Below are 14,498 nucleotides of genomic sequence, written 5' to 3'. Positions count from 1 at the left end.
TTTTTATTAAATGTAAGTGCAAATGAGTTTTGAGAGATGCAGCAGAGGGCAAAGTATCCAGTAAATAACACCTTTAGGCCTTTTCTTCTCACATAAAGCCTGTTGTATCTACATTTGTTAAAAAAAAAAAAGGATTTAGAACAGAATGAGGGTGACTAAATGACATCTCTGTTTTGTTTTGGGTGAGCTAACCCTTTACAGTTTGTCAAGTAGTGCTGTAGTTGCAGTAAGTTTCCATATGGGGAGACAAAGCAACATTTTGGTTTGATTCAACAGAAGTCAAGTCAAGTCACCTTTATTTATATAGCGCTTTTAACAATACAGATTGTGTCAAAGCAACTGAACAGCATTAATTAGGAAAATAGTGTCAATAATGCAAAATGACAATCGTAAACACTCATTTTTCAGTTAAAGACAGTTAATCATTCTTATATTTTTTTCAGAAGTGACTGAAAAAAAAATCATACAATCTGAACATTTCTCCAGTTTCTGGTGTTCCAAGCAATATTAACGACGCCGATGTTTACAATACAACCGGAGCACATGCCGCTAAAGTGAGGGGCGGGATGTTTAGACGCACACTAGAGGCGGTTTAGCCAATCACAACACACTGGGCTAGCTAACCAGTCAGAGCCCATCACCTATTTCTGAGGGTGGGGCTTCATAAAAGCAGGAAATGATCAGCGCGTTTCTCAGAGAACTGCACCCCATAAACGCAATCAAGCCTAGAAAAAAACCAGTGAACCACCCATTTAAATTCAAATAACATGCAGGAATGTTGAATTAGGTTTGAAGTCAATTAGACACAAAAACTTGTGTCATTTGACATCATTGATGTTAAACCTGGTTTGTTTATTTTTTTATTAAATGTAAGTCCAAATGAGTTTTGAGAGATGCAGCAGAGGGCAAAGTATCCAGTAAATAACACCTTTAGGCCTTTTCTTCTCACATAAAGCCTGTTGTATCTACATTTGTTTAAAAAAAAAGGATTTAGAACAGAATGAGGGTGACTAAATGACATCTCTGTTTTGTTTTGGGTGAGCTAACCCTTTACAGTTTGTCAAGTAGTGCTGTAGTTGCAGTAAGTTTCCATATGGGGAGACAAAGCAACATTTTGGTTTGATTCAACAGAAGTCAAGTCAAGTCACCTTTATTTATATAGCGCTTTTAACAATACAGATTGTGTCAAAGCAACTGAACAGCATTAATTAGGAAAATAGTGTCAATAATGCAAAATGACAATCGTAAACACTCATTTTTCAGTTAAAGACAGTTAATCATTCTTATATTTTTTTCAGAAGTGACTGAAAAAAAAATCATACAATCTGAACATTTCTCCAGTTTCTGGTGTTCCTGTCATTACAGATTATATGTAAGGAAAGAATGTGATCTGAATCCTCTATGGTGCATGTGAGAGCCCAAAAATTTTTTTTCATTTTCCTGTCTGTTTTTTTGTTGTATAGACATCATCAGAGTACATAATTCCATGTACATTACGTAAGCACTGTTAAACTGCGTAATCAACATGTCAGAAATGTAGAATTTGCCGTTCATCCTCTGAAATACCTTAGATATAGAGAGTGCAGCTAAAAAAAAAGCTAAAGGAATTTGGTTATCTATAATGGTTGCATTCCTCCCTGGTTATGTCATTTCTCTCAGAGATATTATGAATAGTCTTCACTGGTTTTGATCTGTTGAGTTTAAATGCAGCCTTCAGTGTGCATTTTCCTAAGGCCCTTTGCGGCAGCCTCTATAAAACAAGGCCACTTTGAGTTTAAAACAACACAGGGCATTTTTCAGTGACACTGAGACTGATGCCTCACCCTGATGTAAATATTACCGGTGACAGAACTCATATGCCGCTCAGAAGAGAAAAATGTGCATCAGCAGGACAAGGCATGTCATGGGAGCTCCATAAAGAACGTGTACGGCCATCTCCAGAACGCTCAAGCAAGCCATCCAGGGACAGGACGTGAACCCACGCTGACACCCCCTCCTGATCTCTCCTGTATCTGTCATTCGTTTTTGCTAATTTCATCTGGGCTGAAACCTCATTTAACCCCCACCCATACTGCAACTAGAAAAGATGGACCAGTAGGATTTCATTTGAGCCCCAACTTAGAGGCCTGGCAATTAAAGAATTACGAAGGAAGCGTTTATTGTTCATAAATAATTATTGAAAGGGAATGTTGCCTGTATAGTTAGTTTGTATATGTTTTGTATGTTGTTCATAATTAATAAGTTTTAAATTTAGCTGTTTTATGAAGCTGCAGGGTTGTGTGATGGAGGATTTCCCATCATATGTGGCAGCACATAAACAGTAAATCACAGGTTAAAAGTGTTAATATATATAAATATAGAAGTAGTAATATATAAATATAAATAATTTTACTGTAATATAAACTAAAATGTTTTTAAATATAAAACAAATATATTTATTAGAAGAATATATATTATTAGTTATTTGAAGTAGTAAATATATAGACTATATAGTAATTAGTAGTAAATATGTAGAATATATTGTCATTTTTATTGGTTAAAAATGATTGGTTTTCACTTTTGAGAAAATAAGCTTAAAAGCTAAATTAATGGATGGATTAATTTTCTACAAAATAAACAATTAAAAATTAAAGTGTGTGTGTGCAAGGCCGTAACCATGTCTTGAACATTGGGGGGGACCACGTTTATATATATATATATATATATGTGTGTGTACACACACACACACACACACACTGCCGTTCAAAAGTTTGGGATCAGCAAGTTTTTTTATGTTTTTTTTTTAAGAAGTTTCATTTAGCTGCATTTATTTGATAAAAAATACAGAAAAAACTGTAAAAAAGAAAATGTATTGCAATTTAAAATACATTTTTTCTATTTTAATATACTTTAAAATATAATTTATTCCTGTGAAACAAAGCTAAATTTTCAGAATTATTACTCCAGTCTCAGTGTCACATGATCCTTCAGAAATCATTCTAATATGCTGATTTATATTCAATACATTTGTGCTTCATATTTTTTGGGGACCTGTGATACTTTTTTCAGGATTCATAAGTTTGGGGTCAGTAAATGTTTTCTTCTTCTTCTTTTTAATTAAAAAAATAAATAAATTAATATTCAGCAAGGATGTTAAATGGATAAAAAGTTATAGTAAAGACTTATATTGTTAGAAAAGATTTCTATTTTGAATAAATGCTGTTCTTTTTAACTTTTTATTCATCAAAGAATCAAAGAAAAAAGTATCACAGCTTCCAAAAAAATATTGAGCAGCACAACAGTTTAAAAACAGATAATAAATCAGCATATTGGAATGATTTCTGAAGGATCATGTGACAGAAGACATTTCACAGCAATGTCTGATGAAAATTCAGTGCTGCGTCACAGAAATAAATTATATTTTAAAGTATATTAAAATAGGAAACCAATATTTAATATTTCACAAAATTTCTGTTTTTTTTCTGTATTTTTGATCAAATAAATACGGCCTTGATGCGCATAAGAGACTCCAGTAAAAAACATAAAAAAATCTAACTAATACCCAAACATTTGAATGACAGTGTATATATAAAGAGCTATATTAATGCTCCACTTGACGCACACACACACTACTCGCACACAAATCAGAGCACAGAAACTTGCACGCTGCCCCGCGACTTTTATTAATAAAATAGCATACTAGATCGCTTATATTGCTCCGCAACGAGGAGGTAAAATCGCTGTTTTGAAGTAACTAAACTCACAGCTTTGTAGAGAGAGAAACGCACAGATGCAGGTAATTCACAAATGCAATTTTCAACTATCTCTCTCTCAAAATGGCCATATTTCTAACATAAAAAAGCAGTTGACTAATACTAAATGATTTGCAACTTCCATATCTTACCTCGCTCTCTAGTTTCAACGTTAAACCTATGCGTTAAACTGATGCTTTCAACGCTCTGTTTCTGTGAATGGTAAACCCCGCCTACTTTGATTTAATTGGCCATCTCAGTTATTTTGACATTGACGAGTGCAGAGGCCGACCAGGCTCAAACTATAACTTTTAAAGTTTTTTTTGTCATCCTAACAAGAGCGCTGTGTAATGGAATGCAGCAGACACCGCAAGAATTTCAAATATTGGGTGGGACAGTTTGGCCACTTTTAATTATTGGGGGGGGACTTCGTTTATTTATTTATGTATGTATGTATTTATTTATTTATTTTTACAACTATGCCACACAACCCACAGTAATAGTCAACAGCAAAAGAATAAGGAATGCACAGAAAGATACAGAAAGTTGTCATCGTTGTTGTTCATCTATTGTGGCAGTGCTGATTTTGTTGCCTTTATCACATGCTAATTTAATGCATTATGATGTCATTATCTTTCAGAAGAATGCTCGTGATGATACAGCCTTCAAATCCTTTCTGAAGACACATGCTTATTATCTATAAAGAAAAGACATCTGAGGGAAATCGCCTGCTGAAAACACATTGCCATACCTCAGAATATGAAACTCTTCGCACTTTGTATCTTACGATATTGCGATAAATCATCTCGTAGCAGGCTCCAAAAAGTGCCTTGGAATCACAACTGAGGGCATGTTTTATGTCCACAGCTTGTTAAGCGCTTGGGTGTTTTACTGAAGCATCTGGATCCCGTAGGAAAACATATGCAAACACATCTGGCCTGGCAACAAATTTAAGTGAAAATATGAATCTCTCACCATGAAGTTTGCAAGAATTGCGGACTCACCACAACGTTTTCCCCTCCAACATCCTTCCGTCACCCTCTTTAAGTTCGTCATCTACAAACTGAATTGCCAAATAATCTCCAGTTCACCTCTGCTGTTAAAGAGACTCGCCTCCACTAGTTCCAGAAAAACATCGATCTATTGTTCAAAACACTTTAGGTCATCATCTACAACAGCTGCCCTAAGTCAAGTAAAAATGGCTGAAGTTCTCTTTCAAATTCTAGATTAAATTAAAAAGCTTAATTTGTCATGAGTGCACTGCCGGAAAGCAGCAGTGTGTATAAAGTATACTTCACATCAAAACGCCCATTAAACAAATCATAAAGTCTACTTTGTGCTGATCTTAAATTTTGTTTTGAGAGATGCGGGGCCCTGTTGTCTAGAGCCATATGGGAAGTTCGGGAAATTATTTTCAGGTTCAGAGCATGAAATTAAGGACATGTGTTAAGCCTTTTGGCTGTGTATCGTTTTCATTGTGTGGTTTTCTGAGTTGCCTTTTTGGGGTTCTTTACTCTGTGTAGAATGCGCCAAGCTTGGCAATTAAACTCTAATGCGGAAATGTGTGTTTAACCTGAAACACATGGTGACTCCTGTTTCCTCAGCTTCTATGTAAACATTTTTATATATCTATATATTTCCAAAGCCACACAAATAAAGTATATTCTGTGTTATGAGCACAGTGGGCCTGTTTCTCTTTAGCAGTCACTCAAACTGTGGCTATGTTTGTTTGTGCTCATAGTTTAACATTTTCTTTTTCATCTCATTGGCTACATACTTTGTATTTCCTCAATGCTCACCGGATTAAATTTGCTCATGCTCACCTGAAGCTGTTATTCAAATGGCGTCGACTGATTAAGAAAATCGGTTGGAACTTCTTAAAAAGTGCAATTTTATTGCATTTTCTTTGTACCGATCAAAATACTCAAGTACTTTATCAGGCTCTGAATATTTATATATTTTTAGAATGCATTATTTTAAATGGATAGTTCACTCAAAAATTTATATTGTCTTTTACTCACCCTCATATCGTTCCATACCTGTATGACTTTCTTCTGCAGAATGTATCAATTCCTCTTGTCCATACAATGTGAGACTTGGATTTAAATATGGTAAAATGCTTTAGAGTAGTAGTAGACTGATATATTTGCTGATATTTGGCTATTTTGAGATTATCAGCAAGTGTCAGTTTTGTCAGTTCCAAAACAGCTTTAAGACAATTTTTGTTTTGAATTTTTTAGTGTAAGTAAACTATGTATTTTGTTCGATTTCAGTCAGTTTGTGTACAACTCATTTGCCATCAATGAACTGTATTGTGAAGTAGAATGTGCATCTGTTGAGTTGAATTTAAGAGTTCTTATTTTTAAGCAAAAGCACCTTGTTCTCCTTGATAATATTTAATACTGAATAACAGGCAGAATGTTGCATCTCGTTCTCCACATATATAAAGCATTATCTGCTTGACTGATTGAGTTTAATTGCTGTGCCGTTTGAATACAGCGATAGCTGTCTTTATTAGTGGCTGCTTGTGAAAGATTAGGAGCGCTTCGATTTTTTTTCCGCCTTCCACCGCAGAAGGCCCTGCCACTGGGAAAGTGAATAAACCGGCTCAAATAAATTGTACCAGTGTTTTCACATTTATTTTCAAGCTGATTCCACCATAAATATACATGCATTAAGCGGTGGAAAAACGCATCAGAGAGGGAAGCAGTGAATCAATTTGCATTCAGATGTTTCTTAACTTGCCTTTCTTAACGCTTCTTAACATTATCTGTTGTTAATGTTCTGCAGACATTTGCTTTAATGTATTCCATGTCTGACTGCTGTTTCGGTCTAAGTACATGCATATATACCTCTCTTGTATGGTACGCTCCACCTCCTTAAATAATTACCCAGACTGAGGCAAAGCTTTGTTCACACTAAAGAGGGTGACAGACCCCGATCACACTGCACTGACCCCTCTGACTGGATGGCTGCTCACACGGTCAAAGACATGCAGAGAAAGGCCTTTAGCAGCAATTAAATAGTCATCACTATATGTGTGTGCGTGCGCGTTTGGCTCCTGAAATGAAGAATTGCAACCGTGGAACTTTAAACACCGCCGGCTGAGAGGTGCTTTGTAGCCTCTGTTAAAATATTATTTAGATTTTATGTCCGAGAAGTGTAAGCTAAGCCTCCGAAGCAATTAATTTTTTTTCCCGTTACAAAGTTAAAATGAGCAAGAGGTACATTCCAGCCTTATTATACTGGGTGCCGTAGGGAGTGTGGGCTTAAGATGGCCATAATGAGGTGAGGCCTGTAATAAGAGTGTCTTCAACAGGCCTAATTCGCTCAGCTCGGATCAGATGTGACCTCTTCGAAAACGGTGCACTTATCTGAGGGCTTTAGGTACAGAAAGGAGACAAAACCACTATCCCTCCCCAGCCCTCGCTGTAAATGAGTCTGATCCTTTTCAGATGTGATTCAATTAATTTACTTTAGATTTAATTACATGTGGAAGAGTCCAAGTTATCCCTCACCTCCCAATAGGGGGTCTCTGCCTTCTAACTAGCCGGCCCCGGTGACTCCAATGTTCTTAATTACACTTTTATTTTCCTTTTTCCCCCAGCCCTTTTTTCACTTCCTCTTCCTGCTCTCGTTTTCCCCCCTCAGCGGGCAGAAGAAGTAGAATGGGATTATGGGGTAGATGTGGGCTGTTTGTTTGTGGACGGTTCAAAGAGTTAGTTGCCCCGTGTAGCCGCTTGAGAGCCCGGGTTAATCTGTCAGAACATTTGGAAATTGAAATGTAGAGGTGCTACAAATCTCTTTCACTTGAAGAGGGTTTCTTTTTCTAAATCGACATTACCACCTCCTGTCTATTTGGGGAGAAAAAAAAAGGATGGATTGATTTTTTGGGAGCTTTTTTTCCCCGTGAAGTCATTTGCTATTCAAATGTTTGCTGGCCACTTCAATTGGCCATCACTCCCTTCAGCAATTCATCCCATGGCAAGCAGTTGGAGATAAGGCTTCTTTTAATAAAAACCTCCCTGACTTAATGAATACTGCCATTGTTGTGCCAGAGACCTCTTATCAAACACCTCTGTCCTGCTCAAATCAGCAGTCTGCAATATGTAAAAATATGTAAAAATGGCATGATTAATTCCCTTACCCTTTTTTAAAAAGATCCTGACCTTCTGGGTGGAGAAGATACAGTAGCAGGGACTCGTCAGTGTAGTTGTGGTTTGATATCAAGACTTTGAAGACTTTCATTGTCTCGTATTTGCAGTTTGAATGCATCAAATTATTGTGTTCATTGAGTGACTCTGACAAATCAAATTAGAACAAGTCACACTTTAACAGAACGCCGATGTTTGTGAAGTTTTTGCATATGCTGCATACTAATATAACAGGTTCTGGTAAATAAGGCCTGATATGGTAGAGCTTTCACATTCTGGGGTAGATCTTCACCTTTAATGACAGTAGAGGATAAATAACTTTTTAAACCCCAGATAAAGGTCAGATAAGCAACATTTTAAAAGATAACCATGATTATGTTTACAGAGGGTTCAGAATGATCATTGGTTAATGGTTTGAGGTGTGGAAAGCCTATAGTAGTAAATAAGTGTTTTTAGATTTGTTTTCAGAACGAAAAGGATGATGATGATCACTTGTTACTTTGTCTCTAACAGGCCTCATCTGCCAGCAACCGCATGCTGGAGTCTCAGAGCATCAGTGAACTCAAGGCTGAGATTGTGTCTCTGAAGGGTCTTCTTCTCAGCAGGTAACTTTTCACTTTTTTTTATAAATCTGTAACAATAGATGGCATATTTGATTTGACAGGGACAAAATGTGGCAATGAAGGATGTTCATTTAGAATGTTGTGTATTTGGGTGTCAATATGTCCGCTCACTAAACATTAAAAATGCTTTTCCACAAAAAAAATAATGATAATAAATATTACATGTGACCTTGGACCTATTTTCTGATTTTCTGACATACTGAGCAAACTATATTTTCCTCCCACACAGCCTTGTTTTTTGTGCAAAATAAAATCTGAGATCAAGTCAACAAGTCATATTTCTGTTCTTTATTTTACAGTGTGTTCAAATTGGTGCTGGAAACGAATAAGATACATATACTTAACATTTAACATCTTGAAAGAGGCCTTTAGTAGATGTTCCAGCATGCACGTTTTGTATTATCACTGTGGAAATGAGTGGAGAACATTGTTTCTCACTCAGGGCAGCTGATATTAGTATGCCTTGGGATGATTTGGCAGATAAATGTGTCTGAAATGGTTTGATCTATATGTCATATCGTTCTCTTCATCGGGGCATGTAACTGGAACCGTCTCATTATCGGTTAATGAGGCCTGATGCATCCAACAGGTTCCCTCAATGCCCCAAGATGAATCTTCCCTCACTTTCATTAATCTTTACTTGATTATGTATATATCATGCAAATTAATATCGAAGTCATCTCATACATCTGAAATTTGCACAGATAAAAGCTTTCGTTTGTCTGCTGTTTCGTTCTCATTAAACATTTTAAGCTGCCATTACCTTTTTCTTCCAGTGTCTGAATGTTGTGTCTGCTTGTCCTTCTCAAGATGTGAGAACTTTGCTGTAAATACGAAGCAAGCTCACCATCTGCTCAACTTGTTGCCTCATATATTCAAACAAAACCACCCTGACGGTACATATCTGAAGTCGCTTTTGAATTTATTTTACCTTTGTTGTGAGGACATGCTTTGTTTTGAATCAGATGGCAGGTGTGGAGCACATATGGACATAATCTCTCATGTACTTTCAGACTGACAAATCTGCTCGTGTTTCCAAAGCACAGTAGCTGGACTCACTCGTGCATATTTTAGGCAGAATCAAGCCTGAGGCACAATGTGTACTCTGTTGTAAGAGATTTCAGCAAACAATTTGAAGAAAACACATGTAATTTTCTATTCACGTCCTCTTTCTTCTCAGGAGACAGTTCCCCGCTTCACCCTCCGTTCCCAAAATCCCATCCTGGCAAATCCCGCTCAAACCCGGATCGCTGTCCAACCCGCCCTCCGTCAACCACACCAACAGCAGTAGTGACATCTCCCCCGTCAGCAACGAGTCGGTCAACTCCTCCCCCGTCAAAGAGGGCAACGGCTCGCACTGCCTGAACGGAGACGTGGGCCTGGGCTCCATTCTTCCTCTGGACCTGAAAGACCAGGTCCGTATGGAAGTCCAGGGGGAGGAGGAGAAGAAAGAGGATGATGTGGATGAAGACGAGGATGACGACCTGACCCATGCGGATGAGGAAGACCACTTGAGCGTGCAGACGGAGGACAGGAGAGGAGGTGACGGACAGATAAATGAGCAGGTGGAGAAGCTGCGGCGTCCAGAGGGTGCGAGCAATGAGAGCGAGGTCGATTAGAAAGAAACGCCGGACTTCATCCGTCCATTCGCTTCTCTCAGTTTCCTTAGTTCATTTAAGTTCTGATATCACACCCTCGTTGCAGTAAAACAGCTACCGTGAGCATCAATTAACACTGTACGAAAGCGGCAGGTGAGGTGGATTATGTTCCTTTCACTGCAGTTCTTTACCCTTTTGAATTTTTAACATGCAAACTTTCAATGTGCAAACCAGAGTGGCGGCACAAACCTTCTGCATGCCTGAACAAGCACAGCAACAGAAATTTCTGGAAAGACGACAAGAGAAATATGACTTTTTTTAATGCAATCCATACATTTCCCTTAAAATGCTAGCTAGCTGTTTTACTAGAGACTGTAGTACTCCAAAAAAAAAAAAAAAGCCCATTTAAGTGTACCATAGCGCTTAGAGTCAATACAAACGTCATCATTTGCAGTGTAGGGACTGTAGACACAAATAAGAGGCACCAAAGAAATCAGAACGTTGTGATCTGAGATGGTTGGACTGGTTTCTATGCCATTTCTTTTGTTTTGTAAACTAGTTCACACAGTCCGACCATTGTTGGATCAGCGTGTTTGTTGTGGACCGGCTGTAGACCTTGTAATCTGACATAGTGAAGCAATTCTCCTTCAGACGTTTTGAGATTGTGTAGCACTTGTAGTAGGCTTCAGAAGTCTGTGTAACAACGAGGCCTTGTATTTTGTGATCAGAGTGATGGTGGATTTAAGATTTCTGTGGAAGAAAGAAAGAGACGGAGGGAAAACACGTATGAGAACGCAGACAGTGAGGCGAAAGAGAAATGTGTTTGTCTCTCCAGTCTCCAGCAGGGTAGCTGATTTGGTTTATGAAGTATGTTAATAATCAAATGATCGACAAATAACAGATGTATTAGTTCATGCGGCTTGAAATGTCAAGGAGGCTAAAATCGGAAATCTAATACTGAAAGCCTGTTATATTGTATTATATTACATGACAAACCCTCCAGTCCAAATTATATAGGCCTCCTGCAGTGAATAATCTTAACATGAAACGGTGCTGGGGTTTTGTAATTAAACTGTGTAAAACAATGGATGCTTCAGCGGAGGTGCTGACAGTTGTGCTTTTCTCTTTGGGGGCTTTTCTCTCAGAAAGTCCTGAGAGGATTAAAAAAAAAAAGACAAAAAAAATTTCCCCCATGATGCAAATGGAGAGTAACGTATGAATATTTAACTAATGAAATTACTCACTCACCAGCTGATGAGAAACAAAGCCAGAGAGATCCTGGAGTGAGAACTAGAGTGTCAGATCCATTGTGACATTTTCACTTTTAACAAATGACCTTCAGAGTAACTGGATTACAGCGCAGCCAGGTGAATTGTGGGTCTGTGGCAGCACAATGAAAGAGCTCAGCTTGTCTGGAAGTGTGTATGTCTTCTTATTTCCTAGACTAGGGTTGGCTTAACACTAACCCATACAAGAATAGCATATATTCATGTGATACAATGTCAAGAGAAACCACGCGTGTTCATTTGATCTGCAGAAACTTTATATATTTTTTTCTTTTCTAAAACTTGATTTGAAAAGCTAAAAATCCAAATGTGAAGTGAACAATAGAGGAATAGTTCAGCCTGAAAAAAAAATCTGATTTACTTACTTTTTATTTTTGTGGAACACAAAAGGATACATTTTGAAAAGATTTCACACTGCTCCTTTCCATACAACCACAGTCCATAGCGACCACGTGTTAAACTCCAAAAATGACCCCGAAAACACCAAGAAAGAACCAACGATTCACGAATGGTTTTCGATTAACTGGTTGATCTGGTTCACAAGTCACACTACACAGTTCATTCACGAAATTGGGCTGATCATGTCCTTGAGTTAAACTCGATATGGCCAGAGAGGTTCTTTAGTTAACAGCTCAAGAACTGTCCAGGTCGGGGGGGGTTCTCTTCTTCTTTTTCTTTTTTGGAGCTCAAATGGTCACTATGAACTGTCAATAAATAACTTACTCAAAAAACTTGCACAAAAACTATTCAAAATATAACATTGTTTGTCCCATAAAAAAGGCTGTTTGGAATGACATGAAATTTAAAATAAAATAAAAAAATGTGGGTGAGCTATCCTTTTATCCTTTTAAAGGAATCAGTAAAGTCCATTTAATCTTGAAAATAAAAATTGCATTTATTGGTGTCAGAAGTGTCATTGCAGAGTTACCGATAATAGAAGTGAGAGGAAGGAAGGAAGACCATTGTCTTCAGAATGAGACAGAGCTTTAGTGTGAGTGTGTGCGCATGTATCAGTTTTGCTTAAAACCACATTCTGGAGTTCCTGCAACTGGCAGGTTGTTTCTGGTAGCATGGCGGCAGAGGCCTTTAAACAACATAGTTTGCTAATTTTAGCTAATCATTGTAAAGCCGCTGTGAGTGCTACTGAATTAAACATGATATAAGCTATTCAGTGCCTATATCTCTTTTAATATTGCATTCTCATCTCCAACTGTTTTTACGACAGATTTGTTAGGAATCTACATCCTGCTGCTCAGTTTCAGCAACTCAGTTTAGGGATTTAAGCATTCGGTCTCATTTACATGAGCTGAGAGAGTGTGTGTGTGTGTGTGCTGGATCTGTTTTATAAGTAAGCTTACATCAAAGATCTGTAACAGTTTGTATGAACTGTACATTGTTGCTGTATGTGGCTCTGTTGATATTGTTGTTGACACCCTGCCGGTATTTGTCACAGAGAAATTCTGGTATGAAAAGATCAATGTACATAATTGTAATAAATTTGATTTAACACAAATTTCCTTGTTTTTTTTTCCTGTTGATTTTTCATTTAATCAGGAATAAATGTAACAATTTAACTTTGGTATCATGGTTTCATTGTGACAAAAAAGAGCAAAAATATGTTTAGATATAAGAAAAGAAGCATAGTATTCATTAATGTAAATTATTCATATAGAATACATGCATTTATTTTGTATTAGGTACTGTGCTGTTCGAAAATAGGCAAAAAGATTATACAAATAAATTCATGAAATTTTAATTATGCAGTTCAGTTTACATAACTACAAATGATTATTAAATGTAAATTATTTGCATTTTTAATATAATTTGAACGTTACATGAGATATTCAATAGCTTAAAAGAAAATGTGGATTAAGTCTGCATGGTATTAAGTAAGGATTTCATCTTACTCTAAATTGCACATTAGATCAGCATTCTTGACGTTTTCAGTGGACTCTATTAAGTGATTTTATTCAATAAACCTTGATCCTAAAGCAGCACTTGTTAAAAAATGTAAAAAAGGCCCCATTCCACTGTAGTAAGCAATACAAATATTCCAGTGCATTATCAAGTTTATGAATTTAATTTGTCTGTCAAGGTCTAAATGATCAATAGCCTTGCACATATTGATGTGGTGTATAAACTTCTCAAAGGTTCGATACTGCATCCCTTTGTAATCCATTAACCTCTCCCCGGAGTTCAGGCCAGGCTCAGATTTATAGGGGCTGCTGTAATAAATGCACTTGTACATCATTTAGTGTCTTATGGGACAAGCAGTGCATTCCTGGCCAGAAAACCTCCTCCATCCCAATCTCCAACTCTTTGGAGTGGTTCCTTTGGTTGAGGCTTACCACTCATTTTGGCTCAACTTGACTGATAGTAACAGGGTAAGATGCTCCAAAGCTGGAGCACGGAACACAAGGAGGCTCAAGTCTGTATATATTTTCAGAGAGAGGGAAGATATTTTTCTTCCCTGTTTTTTTTAACAGACACTGAAGATGTCTGTCATGCTTTTGCAGAGACTCGGGAGCTTCAACCTCATCAGTTGGCTTTACTAAACAGAGTGCGCTCAATAAGCTGCTGCTGTATTGATGTGTGCTGTACTCCATTGTTCTCCTGAACTGAGCACTCAGCAGGTTAGAGGGCTGAGTGTGTACTTGGATCAATGCAAGGGTTGTTAGCCCTTCCTGCCCCAGGAGGTTCACTGAACACAGCCTGTGCTCGCAGCCCGGGGTGCTCATGGAGGAATTAAAATAGGGACGTCACATCACCTCAAGTCCCAATCTGGATTGTCTTTTGTCATCTGTAGCTTAGAGATCCGTTTAAAAAACCTGTAAAGACCAAGCAGCCACTTCTGTGACATTTTTAATTTTAAACTAAATTATGCATTTAAATTTACATAAGAATAAATTATTTTTATATTTACATTATATACAACCCCCTTAGAGTTCCATGATGAAACAACAAAAAAATTTAGATAAAATTACAATCAAATAGAATTATATAAATGATAAAAAAATTATATATATATATATATATATACACACACACAAGCGATTAAAATCAAATGAAATATTAATTAAATGTGTGTGTGTGTGTGTGTGTATGT

At 37.2% G+C, this 14,498-nt stretch overlaps 1 protein-coding gene across 2 annotated transcripts in view; it reads left to right on the top strand.

Moving 5' to 3' along the window:
• The window catches only part of LOC107586529 (peroxisomal membrane protein PEX14-like), a 72,735-nt gene extending 60,532 nt beyond the window's left edge, over positions 1-12,203 (top strand). For both annotated transcript variants that reach the window (XM_016273938.1, XM_016273937.1), the window contains exons 8-9: positions 8,399-8,490; positions 9,689-12,203. In XM_016273938.1, coding sequence (XP_016129424.1) covers positions 8,399-8,490; positions 9,689-10,127 — 531 coding nt within the window. In that variant the 3' untranslated portion in view covers positions 10,128-12,203. The remainder of the gene's footprint in view (positions 1-8,398; positions 8,491-9,688) is intronic.
• Positions 12,204-14,498: the final 2,295 nt, after the last annotated feature.

Source organism: Sinocyclocheilus grahami, unplaced genomic scaffold, assembly GCF_001515645.1.
Source record: "Sinocyclocheilus grahami isolate Dianchi unplaced genomic scaffold, SAMN03320097.WGS_v1.1 scaffold83.1, whole genome shotgun sequence".
NCBI classification, from domain to species: domain Eukaryota; kingdom Metazoa; phylum Chordata; class Actinopteri; order Cypriniformes; family Cyprinidae; genus Sinocyclocheilus; species Sinocyclocheilus grahami.
Note: the sequence above shows the minus strand (reverse complement) of the source record. Positions and strands in the feature narration are given on the sequence as shown.